At 44.3% G+C, this 19,422-nt stretch overlaps 1 gene segment (V, D, J or C); it reads left to right on the forward strand.

Moving 5' to 3' along the window:
• The first annotated feature begins 18,003 nt into the window (after nucleotides 1-18,003).
• LOC134345400 (Ig kappa chain V-VI region NQ5-61.1.2-like) lies at nucleotides 18,004-18,452 on the forward strand. The segment is given in 2 exon segments: nucleotides 18,004-18,057; nucleotides 18,142-18,452. Coding segments are annotated over 2 exon segments (351 nt in total).
• Nucleotides 18,453-19,422: the final 970 nt, after the last annotated feature.

Here is a 19,422-nt window from a genome sequence, read left to right on the forward strand (position 1 = left end):
ATGTAAACTAATATTTACTGACAGGTTCTGCCCATTTGGAATAATTAAAACCACGTTAACAGGGAAAGATGAACAGATTCACAGATATGCTGCAGATGGCATTCGGTTCATCAAACATCCCACCCAACGGAACGTACACGGAATGCGGTCGCGGCGACAGGGGCGGCTGCGAGACAGGTCCAGGGTCGGCACTTTAGCAGCGCTTGTGGGGAGGATAGCGCTCTCCTTGCTCTGTCACAGACTCCGGAGTCAAAAGATTAGGCAAAGTGAAGGCCAAGATGGAGAAACCGGGGGTGTCTGTGAGAATTATCTCCATGTACTCCTGACGTCTGAAGGAGCCGAAAAACAGCCCAACCCACCTCCCCCGTCCGCCGCTCTCAAACCACTTGCTCCAACTGTGGTGTACGGCGGGAAATTTCGGGAATGTCACAAAACAGCGATAAAGGGATGATAAATATTTTAAATATGTTGACGTGTTACTGAAAAGACAACTGGCAGGAGATGACTACTTTGGGGAAATTTTGTAGCGGAAAGGTTCGGATTGGTTAGTGTAACGCCATTATAGCGCCAGCGACCCAGGTTAAATCCCGTCGTTCTCCTGAAGGAAATTTGTACGTTCTTCCTGTGACCGTGTGGGTTTCCTCCGGCTGCTCCGGTTTCCTCCCACGTTCAAAAGACGTAAGGATTAGTAGGCGCCCAAATCAAAATATACAAAGTGCTGTAGGAACTCAGCAGGCCAAGCAGCATTTATGGAAAATAGTAAATAGTCGACGTTTCGGGCTGAAACCCTTTTTCAGGACTGGAAAGAAAGGCGAGAAATCAGCGTGTGAGGTCTTCAGCATCTGCAAAATTTCTCCTGTTTGCGGGTTAGTAGGTCAATTGATCGCATTGATGCAATTGGATAGCCCGGGCTTGGCCCCGAAAGGCCTGTTATCGTGACGGATTTCTTCATGTTAAGCGACAGCAAGTTCGAACCCCCAAAAAAATCGTTCAATGAACTGCTGTGCAATTCTAACAAAAAGTCATTTTATGCAGAGGAAATAATAGTGTCGTTTTCAAATGGGGTTGGAAGGCGTGGTCTGTGATACGTTGAGAGAAAGTCGGACGTGAAGCGTCCTGTTGTTTATAACCAGCCAGGCCACGTCTAAATCCGTGTCAAATACAGTCACAACTCGACAAACACCATGCGGCTGGGTTGTGTGGCTTTTGTGATACTTTTCCTCCGTTAGTTGATTGATTTTCATCTATTTACTCCCTGTTTGTTTCAGACTTTTAAACACGTTATGACTTTGATTTCGGTTTCCACAGGCAGATGTCTCTGTGCTGAATTGGTACAGTCTCCGATGTCCATCACCAAAATATGGGCAAACGTGCCGACATGAGCTGCGATCTGGGGACAGCGAACATGCACGTAATCCACTGGTGCTGGCAGCCAGATGGGCAACGCCCAGTTAGAATCCTCTATTACAATAATGGGGGCAACGTACGCGAAGCTGGATTTGATAACAGATTTGCAGCGTGCAATGCTGGACCAAAGCAGAATATGCTAACTGTGACCCGTCTCCAGAAAGAGGATTCCGGCACCTATTGCTGTGCCTATTGGGACCCACAGAGTTAAACTGCAACCGGAGCTGCTGAGAAAAACTCTTCCTCAGCGTAAAGGTCACACTAATCGCTTCCGACTCAGCGAATTCGCAGCTTATACCATAAATGCCATCACCTCTCTTCGGATAAAGAACTCTATCCAATTCCACGAAAGTTACCCGATTAGCCTCATCGACAGTGTATTCATTTACACCCGTCGCTCGAGAACAGTGAATTGGGAGAATATTTCCGCAGGGTACGAGAGCCCAAATTAGAGACGATAGATTTAAAGTGAGAGGGGCAAGATCTATAAGCGACCTGTGTGGTAGGTTCTTCAGGGAAAGGGCGGTGGGCACAGTCAACAAGCTGCCAAAGGAAGAGTTAGAGACAGGAACCATCAACAGATTTAAAAGTCATTTGGGCATCAACATGCATAAGAAAGGTTCAGAGTAAAACAGTGAAATGCAGGTAAACGGGACTGGCACAGAAGGGCCTGATTTTGTTCTGTAGAACTCAATGGGCCTTAGAATTGTTTTAAATCTCTGCACAGTCGCCAGTCAGACTCCTTTATTCCGCGGAAAACAGTCCCGACATATCCGATTGCTATAACTAAAATCCTCCAATCCCAGAAACATACTTGTGAATCTTCTATGCGTCCTCTCTAGTTCAATCACACACAACTAATTAAGCAATAAATACTGAGGAAATTAGGTGAATATCCTTGAAAGTGAGGCCATATGTTGTGGGAACATTTCAGTGATGGGTCAAGTGAAGTTATACAATTTGGTTCAAGAGCCTGATTGTGGAGGGGTAATACCTGTTGCTGAACCTGGTGGTGTAGTTCTGAGGCTCCTGTACGTACTTCCTGATGGCAGCAGTGAGAGGAGAGCATGATCTGCAATCTGGGGGAGGGGTGGGGTGGGTGGTGTTTCTGATGACGGATGTTGCTTTCCTTAAAACATCACTTCTTAAAACATTTCCTCACTGTGGATGTAAGTGATACTGGACTTTAGTCACTGAGGTAGGTCACCATGTTCCTCTGAGGCACCAGAATCAGAGAAGTCTGATTGAAGCAGGTGGGTACATCAGCCAAAGAGACAGGTTAAAGGTCAGTGAACAGCCCAGCCAGTTGAATAGTACTAGTCTTTGGCCAGGTACCTTGCCTGGGCTGGATGATCTTCATGGGTTCATCGTCCAAAAGGCTGCCCATACATCAGCCTCAGAGACTAAAATCACTCGATCGTCTGGCGCTGTGAGTGTTTGTGATGGTTCCTCCATGTTTTGACGGTCGAAGCAAGCACAGACGGCATTGCTTTCATCTGGAAGTGAGTCCTGTTGTCACCTTAGTCACATGATTTTACTTCATAAGAAGTGATAGCATTCCAGCCATGCCACAACTATTGACTATCCTTTGTTGATTCAGGTTTCGTCTGGGAAATAAGGAGGCTTTGCCCATAAGGAGGCTTTCCAGAGAATGTACCAGGACCTCTTGTAACTTTCCTGGTCACCAGACTTGAATGCTTCTGATCTGGCCCTCAGCAAATTGCTGACTTGGTGATTCATTCAAGGATTCTGGCGGGAGAAGACTCTGAATAATTTTGTGGGAAGGCACTCGTCTACAACTGATTTTCAAAAGTCCATGATGTAGGTGCCCATTGAACCTACATGGTGCAGGTGCATTTATTCAGATCCATAGATGTGTCCTTGAAAATGTGAGAGACCACTCGAAGAAATTCCATATAGCAATAACCACTCATATGCTTCCCTCGACCACCTTGTTTTTGTCCTGATCTCTGGAGTTTATATCCAGTTCCTTGATTTCTTCTGGGGGATCTCTTCTGGGGGAAGTATGACCTGTTCAAAATGGACGGGTTACACCTGAACCCGAAGAGGACTAATATCCTGACCGGAAGGTTTAATAGAGCTCTTAGGGAGGGTTTAAACTAATTTGGCAGGGGGATGGGAACCGGAATGATAGAGCGGAGGAAGGGGAAAACAGAAGTAAATCTAAGATAGTGAGCAATAAAGATGTCAGGAAAGACAGGCAGGTGATGGAACAAATTTGTAGCCATTGGGATGAGTTGCAGTGCAATCAAAGCAAAAAGTACCAAATTCTGGTCTTAAGGTGTTATACTTAAATGCACGCAGCATAAGGAATAAGGTGGATGATCTTGTACTACAGCTACAGATTGGCAGGAATAATATTGTAGCCATCACTGAGACGTGGCTAAAGGATGCATGTCTCTGGGAGCTGAACGTCCAAGTATACACGGTGTATCGGAAGGATAGGAAGGTAGGTAGAGGGGGTGTCGTGGCTTTATTGGTAAGAAATTATATCAAATCATTAGAAAGAGGTGACATGGGATCAGAATGTGCAGAATCTTTATGTGTTGAGCTAAGAAATCGCAGGGGTAAAAGGACACTGATGGCAGTTATATATAGGCTTCCAAACAGCTGCAGTGATGTGGACTACAAATTACAACAAGAAATAGAAAAGGCATGTCAGAAGGGCATTATAAATGATAATTGTGGGGATTTTAGCATGAGAGTGGATTGGGAAAATCGGGTCAGCACTGGATCTCAAGGGAGAGAATTTGTAGAATGTCTGCGAGATGGCTTTTTTAGAGCAGCTTGTTGCTGAGCCCACTAAGGGATCGGCTGTACTGGATTGGGTATTGGGAAGTAGCTGTGGAGATTGTGGAGGCATTAGCGATGATCTTTCAAAACTCAATAGATTCTGGCATGGTTCTGGAGGACTGGGAGATTGCAAATATCACTCCGCTATTTAAGAAGGGGACAAGGAAGCAAAAAGTAAATTATAGACCTGTTAGCTTGACATCTGTGGTTGGGACGTTGTTGGAGTTGATTGTCAAGGATGAGGTTACGTAGTACCTGGAGACAGATGACAAGATAGGCAGAACTCAGCATGGTTTCCTTAAAGGAAAATCCTGCCTGACAAACATATTACAATTTTTTGAGGAAATTACAAGTAGGCTAGACAAGGGAGATGCAGTGGATGTTGTATATTTGGATTTTCAGAAGGCCTTTGACAAGGTGCCACACATGAGGCTTCTTAACAAGATAAGAGCCCATGGAATTACGGGAAAGTTACATACGTGGACAGGGCATTGGCTTATTGGCAGGAAACAGAGAGTGGGAATAAAGGGATCCTATTCTGGCTGGCTGCCGGTTACCAGTGGTGTTCCACAGGGGTCTGTGTTGGGGCCACTTCCTTTTACGTTGTACATCAACGATTTGGATTATGGAACAGATGGCTTTGTGGCTAAGTTTGCTGATGATACGAAGATAGTTGGAGGGGCCGGTAGCGCTGAGGAAGCAGAAAATCTGCAGAGAGACTTGGCTAGATTGAAAGAATGGGCAAAGAAGTAGCACATGAAATACAATGTTGGAAAGGATATGGTTATGCACTTTGGCAGAAAAAATAAACGGGAAGACTATTATTTAAATGGGGAGAGAATTCAAAGTTCTGAGATGAAACAGGACTTGGGAGTCCTCGTTCAGGATACCCTTAAGGTTAACCTCCAGGTTGAGTCGGTGGTGAAGAAGGCGATTGCAATGTTGGCATTCATTTCTAGAGGAATGGAGTATAGGAGCAGGGATGTGATGTTGAGGCTCTATAAGACACTGGTGAGACCTCACCTGGAGTACTGTGGGCAGTTTTGGTCTCCTTATTTAAGAAAGGATGTGCTGACGTTGGAGAGGGTACAGAGAAAATTCACTAGAATGATTCCGGGAATGAGAGGTTAACATATGAGGAACGTTTGCCCGCTCCTGGACTGTATTCCATGGAGTTTAGAACAATGAGGGGGGACCTCATAGAAATATTTCGAATGTTGAAAGGCATGGACAGAGTGGACGTGGCAAAGTTGTTTCCCATGATGGGGGAGTCTAGTACGAGAGGGCATGACTTAGGGATTGAATCGCGCCCACTCAGAACAGAGATGCGACAAATTTTTTTTAGCCAGAGGGTGGTGAATGAATGGAATTTGTTGCCACGGGCGGAGGTGGAGGCCAAGTCACTGAATGTATTTAAGGGAGAGATTGATAGGTATCTGAGTAGCCAGGGCATCAAAAGTTCTGGTGAGAAGGCGGGGGAGTGGGACTAAATGGGAGAATGGATCAGCTCATGATAAAATGGCAGAGCAGACTCGGTGGGCTGAATGACCGACTTCTGCTCCTTTGTCTTCTGGTCTTATGGTCTTATTTGCCTCCCTCATAGCTTGACCTATCCCTCATATGGATACTGGCTTTCAGTGAATAATGTGCAAAGGCACCCTGGGCCCTCTGAACATACATACCTTGCAAACTGCCATCATTTGAAAGAAAGCTAATATTAAACAGGATAGGATGACATCATATTCAATATTCTTTCCCATCAGCAACAAATATTCCTTTGGATACTACAGTGGGGGGTGTAGGAAGAATGACCTGTCAGTGCACAGCAGCAGCAGCCAGGCCAGTGGCAGTATGGCCGGCTCTGTGGCTCAGCAGGGAAGGGTAAAATCAGGTAGAGTGATAGTGATAGGAGACTCAGTAATTAGGGATTGGACAAGAGATTTGGTGGCGTGACAAAGACGCAGAATGGTGTGCTGCTTCCCAGGTGCTAGGACTAGGGAGGTCTCAGAGCAGCTGCAGAAGAGGTAGGGTAACCAGACAGTGTTCGAGGTGTACATTGGCACCAATGACATAGGTGAAAACAGGGAAGAGATTTTGCACAGTAAGTGTAGGAGGTGAGGGAAGAGGCCACAGAGCATGTGTAATCTCTGGATTACTCCCAGTTCCGCGTGCTAGTTAGGGCCGAAGTAGGATGAATGAGTGGTTGAGGATCTGGTGCAGCGGGCAGGGTTTCAGATTGTTGGATCATTGGGATCTCATCTAGGGAAGTTCTGCCTTATAAAAAGAAGATCGGTTAAACCTTGCTGTTGGAGAACGTTTAAACTAACTTAGCAGGGGATTGGAAGCAAGAGTGAGGGGGCTGAGGATGGGGCAGTCGATGCAGCGTGTAGCGAGACTGAGAGGACGGTTGGGCAGATGATACTAAGGCCAGTGCTCTCTCCTGTCAGTTTGATGTCTCTGAGGTCAACGCCAATCTAGATCACATCTTTCCTCGCACGAGCATAGCTGTCCCAGTGATTTGGGGAATACAAACAGGTGATCACTGCCGAACATGCAGATCCAGGCCCAGATGGAGAAGTTCCTACCCGGCTGTTTGTCCCTGCATCTGTGTGTTCCTAAATGTTGGCCTGGGGTCACTCTTCCCATCTGGTTGGCCATCCATGGATTCAACAGACCCTGGAATTCATAAAGAGATGACTTACATGGCAGTCTATGTACAAGAAGTCCACGACTTTGTCTCTGCCTGTCCCATTTGTGCCCAGAACAAGACATCACATCAGGTTCCTGCTGGTCCGCTCTATCCACTGCCTGTGCCTCTCTGCCCCAGGTCCCACCTCCCGGTGGATTTCATCACTGGTCTGTGTCCGTCAGATGGAAACACTATCATCCTGGTGGTTGTGGACCAGTTCTTTAAAGCAGCCCACTTCATTGCTCTCCCCAAGTTCCCATCGGCTCATGAAACTGCCCTTTTTTTGGTTCAGCTTGTGTTCAGGCTGCACAGCTTCCCTCGGGATATCAGGTCTGATTGAGTTCCTGCCCCATTGTTGGAATGCTTTCTGTTCTCCCTTGGGAGCCACAGCCAGCCTCTCCTCAGTTTTCCACCCCCAATGTAATAGCCAGACTAAGAGAGTGAATGAGGAGCTGGAGACAATCCTGCACAGCCTTGTCTCTTCCAACTCCATGACTTGGAGCTCCCAACTCAGAGATTGCCCATAGTAAGCTAGACTAGCATGCCCTCCTGTGAATGGCAAAATAGATTCCAGCCACTGATCTTCCCAGACTGTGATTGACATGGGAGTTCCTGCTGTTGAACAGTTGGTACAAAGCTGCAATCACACATGGAGATGGACCACGGCTTCCCTGCTGCACACTTAGAAACAATATGCAGAGGACGGTGATCAGCCCTCTGACAGGTGAGGCTACTCAATCCAGGGAGAAGGCCTGGCTGGTATTTAGAGATCTTCCTTTGAAGGTTGGGAGTCGCAAGGTTGCCCACGCTACGTGGGACTATTCACAGTAGGGAAGGCTATCAATCGATCTTCCGAGAGACTGTGCCTGCAATCATCTGTTAAGCTTTAGCTGGTATTCCATGTTTGCAGCTCACTCTGGTGACTTCCTCCCACCTTGCTCCAGTTAGGCCCTCTCCCTTCTCTCATCTTGGTGGATGGGTGACTGGTCTATTCCCTGCATCATCTCCTGTCGTCTTGCCCATTGTAGGACAGGATCCAGCACCTAGTGGACTTGGAGAGATAGGGCCCAGAGAATCTTTCTTGAGTTCCAATTCGTGACATCCTGGGCAAGTCACTCATCCAGGACCTTCAGCGGGCACAGGTCTTTAGTGCCTCTAGAGCTGTGCCTCGGGGCGGGGTGCGGGTGGAGGGTGGTGAGGGTGGTGATTTGTAAAAACCATGGACTCTACTGTGGAGTGGGCAGCTGAAAGCGGTCATCAGCAATCACGCTCCTGAGAATACACTTTGCAGCCAATTAGGGTTGCATTGTAGATTTATTTAACTTCCTTCAGACTTGTCGAGTCTTGTCTGAAGCATAACAACTGTGACACTCCCCTGCTTACCTTCTTTCCAAGATAGAAGACTCCAATTTAGATTGACGCCTTAAAGAAGTGGTACTAACTTACTGTTAAGCTACTGCTTCTGAAGCTCAGTGTCAGCGTTAGATTTTTAGTTGGAATTTTAGTTTGTAGCCTTATTGGCTTCGCATTTATAATTTTCCTTTTATTTTGTACAGTTCTCATTAAATTTCAGTTTACCCAGGGGTCAGAGTTGGGACCTCAATTATTAATTATTATGTAAATGATTGGATGTGAATGTATACAGTACGATGTTCACTATACCCTCAATCTTGGCATTATCCGAAAATTTGCTGATCCAGTTTAACATATTGTCATTTAAATCATTAATATAAGTGACCAACAACAATGGATCAAACACCGACTTCTGCAGCACAGCACTAGTCATAGGCCTCCAGGCAGAGAGTCAAACACTAACCACCATTCTCTGGCTTCTTCCGCTGAGATAATATTGAATCTAACTGACTACTTCATCCTGAATGCCAAGCGACTTTATCTTCTTGTCCAGTCTGCCATGTCGTAATTTATCAAAGGCTTTTCTAAAGACCATTGTGTTCCGTTCAACAATCGTCTTGGTAACTTCCTTCAAAAAATCTCCATAAATTAGTTAGACATGACTTACCATACACTGGTACATGTACATCCTATCCTTGAGGAAACCTTCCGATAATTTACCCACAACTAATGTCAGGTTCACCAGGCTCTAATTTCCTGTTTATTCTTAGAACCATTCTTAAATATTACCGACCCTCCAGTCCTCCAGTACCTCACTATGGATAAGGATGTTTTAAATATTACTGCAAGGGCCACTGTAAATTCTGTACCAGCCTCCCACAAGTTTGGAGAGGACACCTCGTCAGGCCTTTGGGATTTATTCACCCTAAATTCTTCTCAAGACAGCAAGAACTTCGTCTTCTGTGATCAGACCATGGTCCATGACTTCCAGTGTTTTGCCAGATTCTAAGGTATCTGTGTTTGTCTCCTGATTAAATGGAAAAACAAAAATAAAACATTTAATATTTTTCTGCATCTCTTTTAGCTCCATGCATATATGACCAACTTGAACTTCAAGGGGACCAAATTTCTCCCTTGCTATCCTTTGGCTCCCAGTACCTGTAGAACCCTTGGATTCTGGTTTATCTTGTCTGCTTGAGCAACCACTTATTCCTCTTCAGCCTTCCTGATCTTTCGCATGTGTTCTCTTGTATGTTTTACATTCCTCAATTGCCCCTTTTAATGCTAGCTGCCAATACCTGATTGATATGTGCTTTCTTTTTGTTTACCAGGTCCTCAATATCCCATGATAAATAAGGTTCGCTCAACCTGCCAACTTTGCTTTTTATCCTAACAGAAATATACATATTGTGTACTCTCAATACTCAATTCTGTTGAAGACCACTCACCTGCCAATGTCTCTTTGTTAGAAAACAGCTTATCCCAATCCACACCTGGCAGATTGCTTCTGATGCCATCAAAATTGCTCTTCCTCCAGTTTAGAATCTTAACCTAAAATCCAATCCTATCCAATCTCACTAATTATTTTGAAGTCAATGGAATTATGATCACTTTACCGAAGATGTATCCCTATGTTCACGTCCGTCACCTGCCCCGTCTCATTTCCGAAGAAGAGATCCAATATTGTGCTGTCATTAGTTGGGAACTCTGTATATTGATAATGAAACTTTCCTGAACACATTTGACAAAATCTATCTCATCCAGTTCTTTTTCAGTATGGGAGATCCAATCAACATGCAGAAAGTTAAAATCACCGAATATCTCAACCTAAACACCAGAGATTCTGCAAATGCTGGAAATCCAGAGTAACACATAAAAAATCCTGAGGGAACTCATGAGGTCAGGTTTTCCCATGAAATGGAATAAAGCGGCAATGCTTCGAGCCATGACACTTCATCATGACCCTTCATGTGTCCCGATGAAGAGTCTCAGCCAAAAACATTGACGGTTTATTCCTTTTGCAGTTGCTGCCTGCACTGCTGAGTTACTCTTGCATCTTGTATGTGTTACTGTAACAACCTTATATTTCTTGCAACTGGCAGCAATCTCCCTATGAATTTGTTTGTCCAAATCCTGCTGACTATTAGAAACTCTATAAAGTTCAATTAGCATGATCATCCATTTTATTTTCCACAGATTCATGAAAATTGCCTTGGCAGATGAGCCTTCTGTATACCATCTGAGCATTGCTGTGACATTATCTCTGATGAGTAATATGAGTACTCCCTCCCCCTTTAATACCTGCTTCTCTGAGATGTCTAAATCAGCTGAATGCCAGAACATTGGGCTGTAAGTCTTCCCCGTCATGTAACCATGTCTCAATAATGATTTCAACATCGTAAGTCCACACGTGGATTTATGCTGTATGTGCATTAGCCTTACCTACAACCATCCTTGTCTTGCAATAGATGCAACTCAGAACATTTATCCACCCTGCTCAATCGTGCAGTTTCCATCTCTGCTTAAAAACGAGAAAGGCTGCAGACCCAGGAAATCCAAAGCAACATCCAGAAAATCTTTGCTTGTAGTCATGACATCTCTTTTTTTCCACAACCACTTCGTTGCTGTCCTGCCACTCTGGATACCATCCCTGTTAAACATTACTTTGAACACTTCCGAGCAGGATTAGCAAACCTTCCTATAAGGGTATTGGTTGTACTCCAGTTTGGGTGAAAACTGACCTATTTGCAGAGATCCCATCTGGTCTGGAATGGAGTTCAGTGATCCAAAATCTCTGAAGCCCTCTCCCATGTACCTTCTGCTTAGTCACATGTTTCTTTCTCTTTAAATCCTTTTATTAATTATTATTGAAAATCATCAAAAAATACATTAAAATAGTCAAATCAACATATCATTATATACAATGAGTCAAACTACCAAATAACTAATTAACCAAGCTAAAGATTGTACCAATAATAATAATAAAACACAATATGTTAAAACTATTTTTTTTTGGAAAAAAGAATGAAGGAAAAAAGAACCTCTACTAACTAAAACAGAAAAAAAAACCCTACTAACCAAAAAAAAAACACGAGATAAAAAAACATTGGGAGCACAACCCCGGAGATATACGCCATACAAGCTTCCATAAAAGAAAAACATCAATCTGCCAACCAAAACCAATTACACAAGAATCAGATGGGGATCACCTTAATTTACTCAGATCAAATGGTCGTAGCAGGCAAAAGAACTCCACTTTTTCTCAAAGTCAAATCAAGAATCAAAAGTTCGACTTCGAATTTTCTCCAAACTAAGACATAACATCACCTGACAGAACCATTGTATCAAAGTGGGAGCAGAGGCATCTTTCCATTTCAATACAATCGCCCTTCAGGCCAATAATATGACAAATGAAATTACACGTTGGTCTGATATAGAAATACCGTGAATATATTGAGGGCTCATACCGAACAAAACTGTGAATTTATAACCACATGTTAAACTGCACAGTCTTCCTTATTTTTTACCTCACTACAATGTATATCTTCGTGCCATCTCCATCTTGGAGGTCTTGTCTTTTAACTTCATTCCATATTCCCTGAATTCATTTTGCAGGTCCTTGTCACTTTTCCTTCTTATATCATTGGTATCAATATGTACCATGACTTCTCGCTTCTCACCCCCCCCCCCTAAGATGGCTATGGATTCAATTCAAGATATCTCTGTACCTGGGAGGCAATATAACATGCAAGAGTCTTTTCTTGTCTCACATCCTCCTGTCTGTTTCATTAACCAGTGCTAAGCAATGACATCCATCACTACTACGGGCCTGTTCTTCCTCCCCAACCAATCTTCCCTTCTGAACTGAGACCACTGACCACTATGGTAGGTCATCTCCCTAAAACTATATACAATGAAACACTTGCTGAGGGGAATGGCCACAGGGATATTCTGCACTGTCTGCCTTCCCTCTCTTCATGATCACCCAGCTACCTGTTTCCAGCACCACTATCTCTCTGTAACTCCTATGAACCTCTCATTTTCTGAATGATCTGAAGGTCATCTATCACCAGCTCCAATTCCCCAATACAGTTTGTAAATGTGGATGCACTTATCACAGGTATAGACATCTCCCTAACTTCCACGTCATGCAAGAGAAGCGCACCACTGCTCTAGCTTCTAATCCCACTGGTCTCTCTGTATAACGATAAAGAAAGAAGCTAGAAGAACTTAAACTTGTTGAAGTTTGTAAAATCATGAGGGGTATAGACGGGTCTTAGCCTTTTCCCCAGGATTGGAGAAACAAAAACTAGAGGACACCAATACAAGATAATAAAGATGAGATTTAAAAGAGACCTAAAAGATAATTTCTTTCTGCAAGGGATAGTGAGCTGCCTGAGGAAGTGGTTGAGATGGCGCATTTGTAATATTCAAAATGTATTTGCATAGGTAAATGGAAGGAAAGGGTTTTAAGGACTATGACTCAAATGCAGCAGCTGGAACTAGCAGGGAGGATGCTGTGGTCAGCATTGTCCATTGGGGCCGAAATGCCTATATTCAGGCTCTATTACTCAATGATTCTATGAAATAAAAACATAAAATACTCATATGGACAGATGGCATGATTAAGCCATATTGCTTATCACTTTTCCGGCACTGTCTATCCAAGCACTGGTACATGTATATTCTATCCATGAGAAAACCTTCCGATAGTTTAACCACGACTAATGTCAGGTTCACCAGGCTCTAATTTCCTGTTTATTTTTAGAACCATTCTTAAATGTTAGCGACCCTCCAGTCCTCCAGTACCTCACCCATGGGTAAGGATGTTTTAAATATTACTGCCAGGACCTCTGTAATTTCTGCACTGGCCTCCCAGAAGTTTGGAAAGGACACCTCGTCAGGCCTTTGAGACATATTCACTTTACATTCTTCTAAAGACAGAAAGCACTTCCTCTTCTGTAAACAGAACATGGTCCATGACCTCTAGTGTTTTGCCAGATTCTACGGTATCTGTGTCTTTCTCCTGAGCAAATGCAAACACAACAATTAAACATTTAATACTTCTCCGCATCTCCTTTAGCTCCATGCATATATGACCAACTTGATCTTCAGGGGACCAATTTTGTCCCTTGCTATCATCTGGCTCCCAGTACCTGTAGAACCCTTGGATTCTGGTTTAACTTGTCTGCTAGAGCAACCAATTATCCCTGTTCAGCCTTCCTGATCTTTCGCTTGTGTTCTCTTGTATGTCTTATACTCCTCAATTGGCCCATTTAACACCAGCTGCCAATACCTGATCTGTGCTTCGTTTTTTTTATTAGGTCTTCAATATCCCATGATAAATAAGGTTCCCTCAACCTGCCAACCTTACTTTTTATCCTCATAGAAATATGCATATTGTGTACTCTCAATACTCAATTCTGTTGAAGATCACCCACCTGCCAGTGTCTTTTTGTTAGAAAACATCCTATCCCAATCCACACCTGGCAGATTGCTTCTGATGCCATCAAAATTGCTCTTCCTCCAGTTTAAAATCTTAACCTGAAAACTAATCCTATCCAATCTCCCTAACTATTTTGAAGTCGATGGAATTATAATCACTATATCCAAAGTGTTTCCCTATTTTCACTTCTGTTACCTGCCCCGTCTCATCTCCGAACAGGAGATCCAATATTGTGCCCTCTTTAGTTGGGAATTCTGCATATTGATAATTAAACTTTCCTGAAGACATTTGACAAACTCCATCTCATCCAGTTCTTTTTCAGTATGGGTGTCCCAATCAATATGCAGAAAGCTAAAATCACCCACTATCTCAACCTGAACACTGGAGATTCTGCAGATGCTGGAAATTCAGTGTAACACATAAAAAATCCTGGAGGAACTCATGAGGTCAGGTTTTCCCATGAAAAGAAATAAAGCGTCAATTCTTCAGGCCAAGACCCTTGATCAGGACCCTCCATGAATCCTGATGAAGGGTCTCAGCCAAAAACATTGACTGTTTATTCTTTTGCAGTTGCTGCCTCCCCTGCTGAGTTACTCTTGTCATCTGGTATGTGTTACTGTAACAACCTTTTATTTCTTGCATCTGTCTGCTATCTCCCTATGAATTTGTTCATCCAAATCCTGATGACTATTAGAAACTCTATAAAGTCCCATTAACATGGTCATCTATTTTTTATTCCGCAGATTCATGAAAATTGCCTTGGCAGATGAGCCTTCTGAGCATTGCTCATCATCTGAGCATTGCTGTGACATTATCTCTGAGGAGTAATATGAGTACTCCCTCCCCCTTTAATACCTGCTTCTCTGACATGCCTAAATCAGCAGAATGCCAGAACATTGGGCTGTCGGACTTCCCGTCATGTAACCATGTCTCAATAATGGGTTCAACATCGTAAGTCCACGCATGAATCCATGCTCTATGTGCGTTAGCCTTGGGGTGTATGGGGTGTCCGGAAGGGGTAGCACCTCTGGTGGGGGCACATGTTGCGTCCTTTTCAGGGCGTTTAGTTCACCTTTTTCCCTCACCTGGCACTCAGTTCTCACCTGCTGCTCCCCATAGCTGTTTGCATGCGACAGCGGCCACACCCCGTGCAAGGGCTTCGACAAGCCGGCAAAACCAGGTGAGGGTATCCGACGGGTCTCAAACCCTTAGTGAGATAAGGGAGTTGTCTATCCCAGCATGTGAAGACAGACTCCGGCGGACTGAGCGGACAAGAGCAAAGGTCCAACGGTCAAGAAGGCGGTCTCTGCCAGCGTCATGGAACTTGTAGAGCAGGACAAGACACAGAAGACGTCCTGGTCATCCACTGCTGCTCAATCTTGCAGTTTCTATCTCTGCTTAAAAACGAGAAATGCCGCAGATGCTGAAAATCCAAAGCAACATCCACAAAATCTAGTAGGGATATTGGTTCCTCTCAAGTTTGGGTGAAAACTGTTTTATTTGCAGAGATCCCACCAGCCCTGGAGTGGAGTTCAGTGATCGAAAAACTCTGAAACCCTTTCCCATGGACTACCTTCTTAGTCACATGCTCAACTGCACTGTCTTCCTTATTTTTTACCTCACGAGTATGGATAGATTCAGCCGATCTCCATCTTGGAGTTCCTGTCTTTCAACTTCGTACCTTATTCCCTGAACCCATTCTGCAAGTCCTTGTCACTTTTCCTGCTTATGTCATTTGTATCAATATGTACCATGACTTATTACTTCACACCCTCTCCCTTAAGATGGCTATGGAATCAATTCAAGATATGTCTGATCCTCTATACCTGGGAGGCAATATACCATGCAAGAGTCTTGTTCATGTCTCAGGTCCTCCTGTCTGTTTCACTAACCAGTGCTAACCAATGACCTCCATCACTACTACTGGCCTCTTCTTCCTCCCCCACTCACCTTCCTTTCTGAACCAAAGAGACATACTGAGTGCCGAGACCACTGACCACTGTGGTAGGTCATCTCAATTAATCTATAAAAAATGATAGAAATTTTTGAGGGTAATGGCCACAGGGTTATTCTGCACTGTCAGCCAATACCCCTTCCCTATCTTCATGATCACCCAACTACCTGTTTCCAGCAACATTATCTCTCTGTAACTCCTATGAACTCCTCAATTTTCTCAAATATCTGAACGTCAAATAGCACCAGCTCCAATTCCCGAATAGGGTTTGTAAATCTGGATGCACTTATCACAGGTATAGACATCTCCCTAACTTCCACGTCACGCAAGAGAAGCACATCACTGCTCTAGCTTCTATTCCCACTGGTCTCTCTGTATAACAATAAAGAAAGAAGTTAGAAGAACTTAAAGTCGTAGAAGTTTATAAAATCATGAGGGTTATAGAGGGGTCATAGCCTGTTCCCCAGGATTGGAGAGGCAAAAACTACAGGGCACTGATACAAGATAATGGAGAAGAGATTTAAAAGAGACCTAAAAGGTAATTTCTTTATACAGAGAATAGTGAGCTGCCTGACAAAGTGACTGAGATGGTGCATTTGTAATATTTAAGATGTATTTGTATAGGTAAATGGCAGGAAAGGGCTTGAAGGACCATGAGACTATTGCAGCAGCTGGAACTAGCTGGGATGATGCTGTGTTCAGCATGGACCATTTGGGCCGAAAGACCTATATCCAGGCTATTTCACCCTATGATTCTATGAAATACAAACACAAAATGCTTAAAATATTCATATGGACAGATGCCATCTGTGTAAAGAGAAACAAAGTTAAGGGAAGTCTAAGATAGCATCAAAGCAAAAGAGAGTGCAGGAAGCGGGGGGAGGGGGTGTTGCGGGAGGGTTACAACTAGGTCTTGGTGAGTTATGACACTTGGACGTTTACAGCGACAGGTAAGAGCGTGTCCTGGGCATTCGATAAAGGACTTACACTGCCCAGGCACCGCAGTAGTGTAGCGATTAGCGCGAAGGTATTACAGCTCCGGATTCTAAATTGTTCCGTGATTAGGTTAGCGTTAATACCGTTTGTCAAGGGTGATTGGGCCTACTTCGTGCTGTATCGCTACATAAAGGAATTAAATACCGTCCTTTCAAATTTCACAGCCGAAGCCAAAGTAAGGTAATATTTACTGGCAGGTTCTGCCCAGTTGGAATGGTTAAACCCAACTTAATAGGGAAAGTTGAACAGAATCACAGACATGGTGCAGATGGCATTCGGATCATCAAACATCCCACCCAACGGAACGTACATGGAATACGGTCGCGGCGACGGGGCGGATGCGAGACAGGTCCAGGGTCCGCACTTTAAGAGCGCGTGTGGAGAGGATATCGCTCTCCTTGCTCTGTCACAGAATCCGGAGACAAGAGATTAAAGAAAGTGAAGGCCAAGATGGAGAAACCGGGGGTGTCTGTGAGAATTATCTCCATGTACTCCTGACGTCTGAAGGCGCCGAACAACACCCCAACCCACCTCCCCCGTCCGCCGCTCTTAACCCACTTGCTCCAACTGTGGTGTTCGGCGGGAAATTTCGGAATCGTCACAAAACATCGATAAAGGGAGGATAAATATCTTAAATATGTTGACGTATAACTGAAAAGACAACTGGCAGGAGATGACTAATTCGGGGAAAGTTTTGGGACGGAACGCTCCAGATCGGTTAGTGTAACGCTATCATAGTACCAGCGACCCAGGTTAAATTCCGTCGTTGTCCTGAGAGGAATTTGTACGTTCTTCCTGTGACCGCGTGGGTTTCCACCAGGTGCTCAGGTTTCCTCCCACGTTCAAAAGACGTAAGGATCAGTAGGCGCCGGAAGCAACATACACAAAATGCTGGAGGAACTCAGCAGGCCAAGCAGCATTTATGGAAAAGTGTAAATAGTCGATGTTTAGGTCAAAACCCTATTTCAGGACTGGAAAGGAAGGCGAGAAGTCAGCGTGAGAAGTCCTTAAGCATCTGAAATTTTCTCCTGTTTTCGGGTTAGTAGGTTAATTGATCACATTAATGGAATTGGATGGCCCGGGCTTGTTGGCCCCGAAAGGCCTGCTACGGTGAGGGATTTCTTCACGTTAAGCGAGAGCAAGTTCAAACCCCAACATAATCGTCTAATGAATTGCTGTGCGATTCTGACAAAATCTCATTTTATGCAGAGGAAATAATAGTGTCGTTTTCAAATGGGGTTGGAAGGCGTGGTCTGTGACACGTTGAGAGAAAGTGGGACGTGAAGCGTGCTGTTATTTATAACTAGCCAGGCCACGTCTAAATCCGTGTCAAATACAGTCACAACTCGACAAACACCATGCGGCTAGGTTGCGTGGCTTTTGTGATACTCTCCCTCCGTTAGTTGATTGATTTTCATCCGTTTACTCTCTGTTTGTTTCAGACTTTGAAACACGTTATGACTTTGATTTCTGTTTCCACAGGCAGATGTCTCGGTGCTGAATTGATACAGTCTCCGATGTCCATCACCAGAAATGTGGGTAAACGTGCCGACATGATCTGCAGTCTGGGCACAGTGAACACGGACTATATCCACTGGTGCCGGCAGCCAGATGGGCAACGCCCGGTCAGGATCCTCTATTACAATAATAGGGTCAGCGTACGCGACGATGGAATTGATAACAGATTTAAAGCGAGCAATGCTGCAGAAAAGCAGTATATTCTGTCTGTGACCCGTCTCGAGAAAGAGGATTCCGGCACCTATTACTGTGCCTATTGGGACCCACAGAGTTAAACTGCAACCGGCGCCGCTGACAAAAACTCTTCCTCAGCGTAGAGGTCACACGAATCATTTCCGACTCAGCGAATTCGCAGTTTATGCCATAAATGCCATTACCTTTCTTCGGATAAAGAAATCTATCCAATTCCACGAAAGTTACCCGATCAGCCTCATCGAAAGTCTATTCATTACACCCGTCCCTCGAGAACAGTTAATTGAGAGAATATTTCCGCAGGGTACGAGAGCCTAAATTAGAGGCGATAGATTTAAAGTGAGAGGGGCAAGATCTATAAGCGACCTGTGTGGTAGGTTCTTGATGGAAAGGGCGGTGGGTACAGGCAACAAGCTGCCAGTGGAAGAGTTAGAGGCAAAACCATCGAGAGATTTAAAAGTCATTTGGACGTCTACATGGATAAGAAAGGTCGGAGAAATACGGGTCAAATGCAGGGAAACGGGACTGGTTTACGTGGGTAACGTGCTCGGTAAGGACGAGTTACGCTGAAGGGCCTGATTCTGTGCTGTAGAGCTCAGTGGCCTTTAGAATTGCTTTAAATCTCTGCACCGTCGCCAGTCCTTTATTCCGTGGAAAACATTCCCAACATATTCGATCTCCATAGCTAAAATCCTCCAATCCCAGAAACATACTTGTGAATCTTTTCTGCGTCCTCTCTAATTCAATCACACACAAAAAATTAAGCAATAAATACTGAGGAAATGAGGTGAATATCCTTGAAAGTGAGCCCATATGTTGTGGGAACATTGCAGTGATGGGGCAACTGAAGTTATACCATTTGGTTCAAGAGCCTGAATTTGGAGGGGTAATACCTGTTTCTGAACCTGGTGGTGTAGTTCCGAGGCTCTTGTACTTACTTCCTGATGGGAGCAGTGAGAGGAGAGCATGATCTGCAATCTGGGGGAGGGGTGGGGTGGGTGGTGTTTCTGATGACGGATGTTGCTTTCCTTAAAACATCACTTCTTAAAACAT

This window comes from Mobula hypostoma, chromosome 1 (genome assembly GCF_963921235.1).
Source record: "Mobula hypostoma chromosome 1, sMobHyp1.1, whole genome shotgun sequence".
In the NCBI taxonomy this organism is placed as follows: domain Eukaryota; kingdom Metazoa; phylum Chordata; class Chondrichthyes; order Myliobatiformes; family Myliobatidae; genus Mobula; species Mobula hypostoma.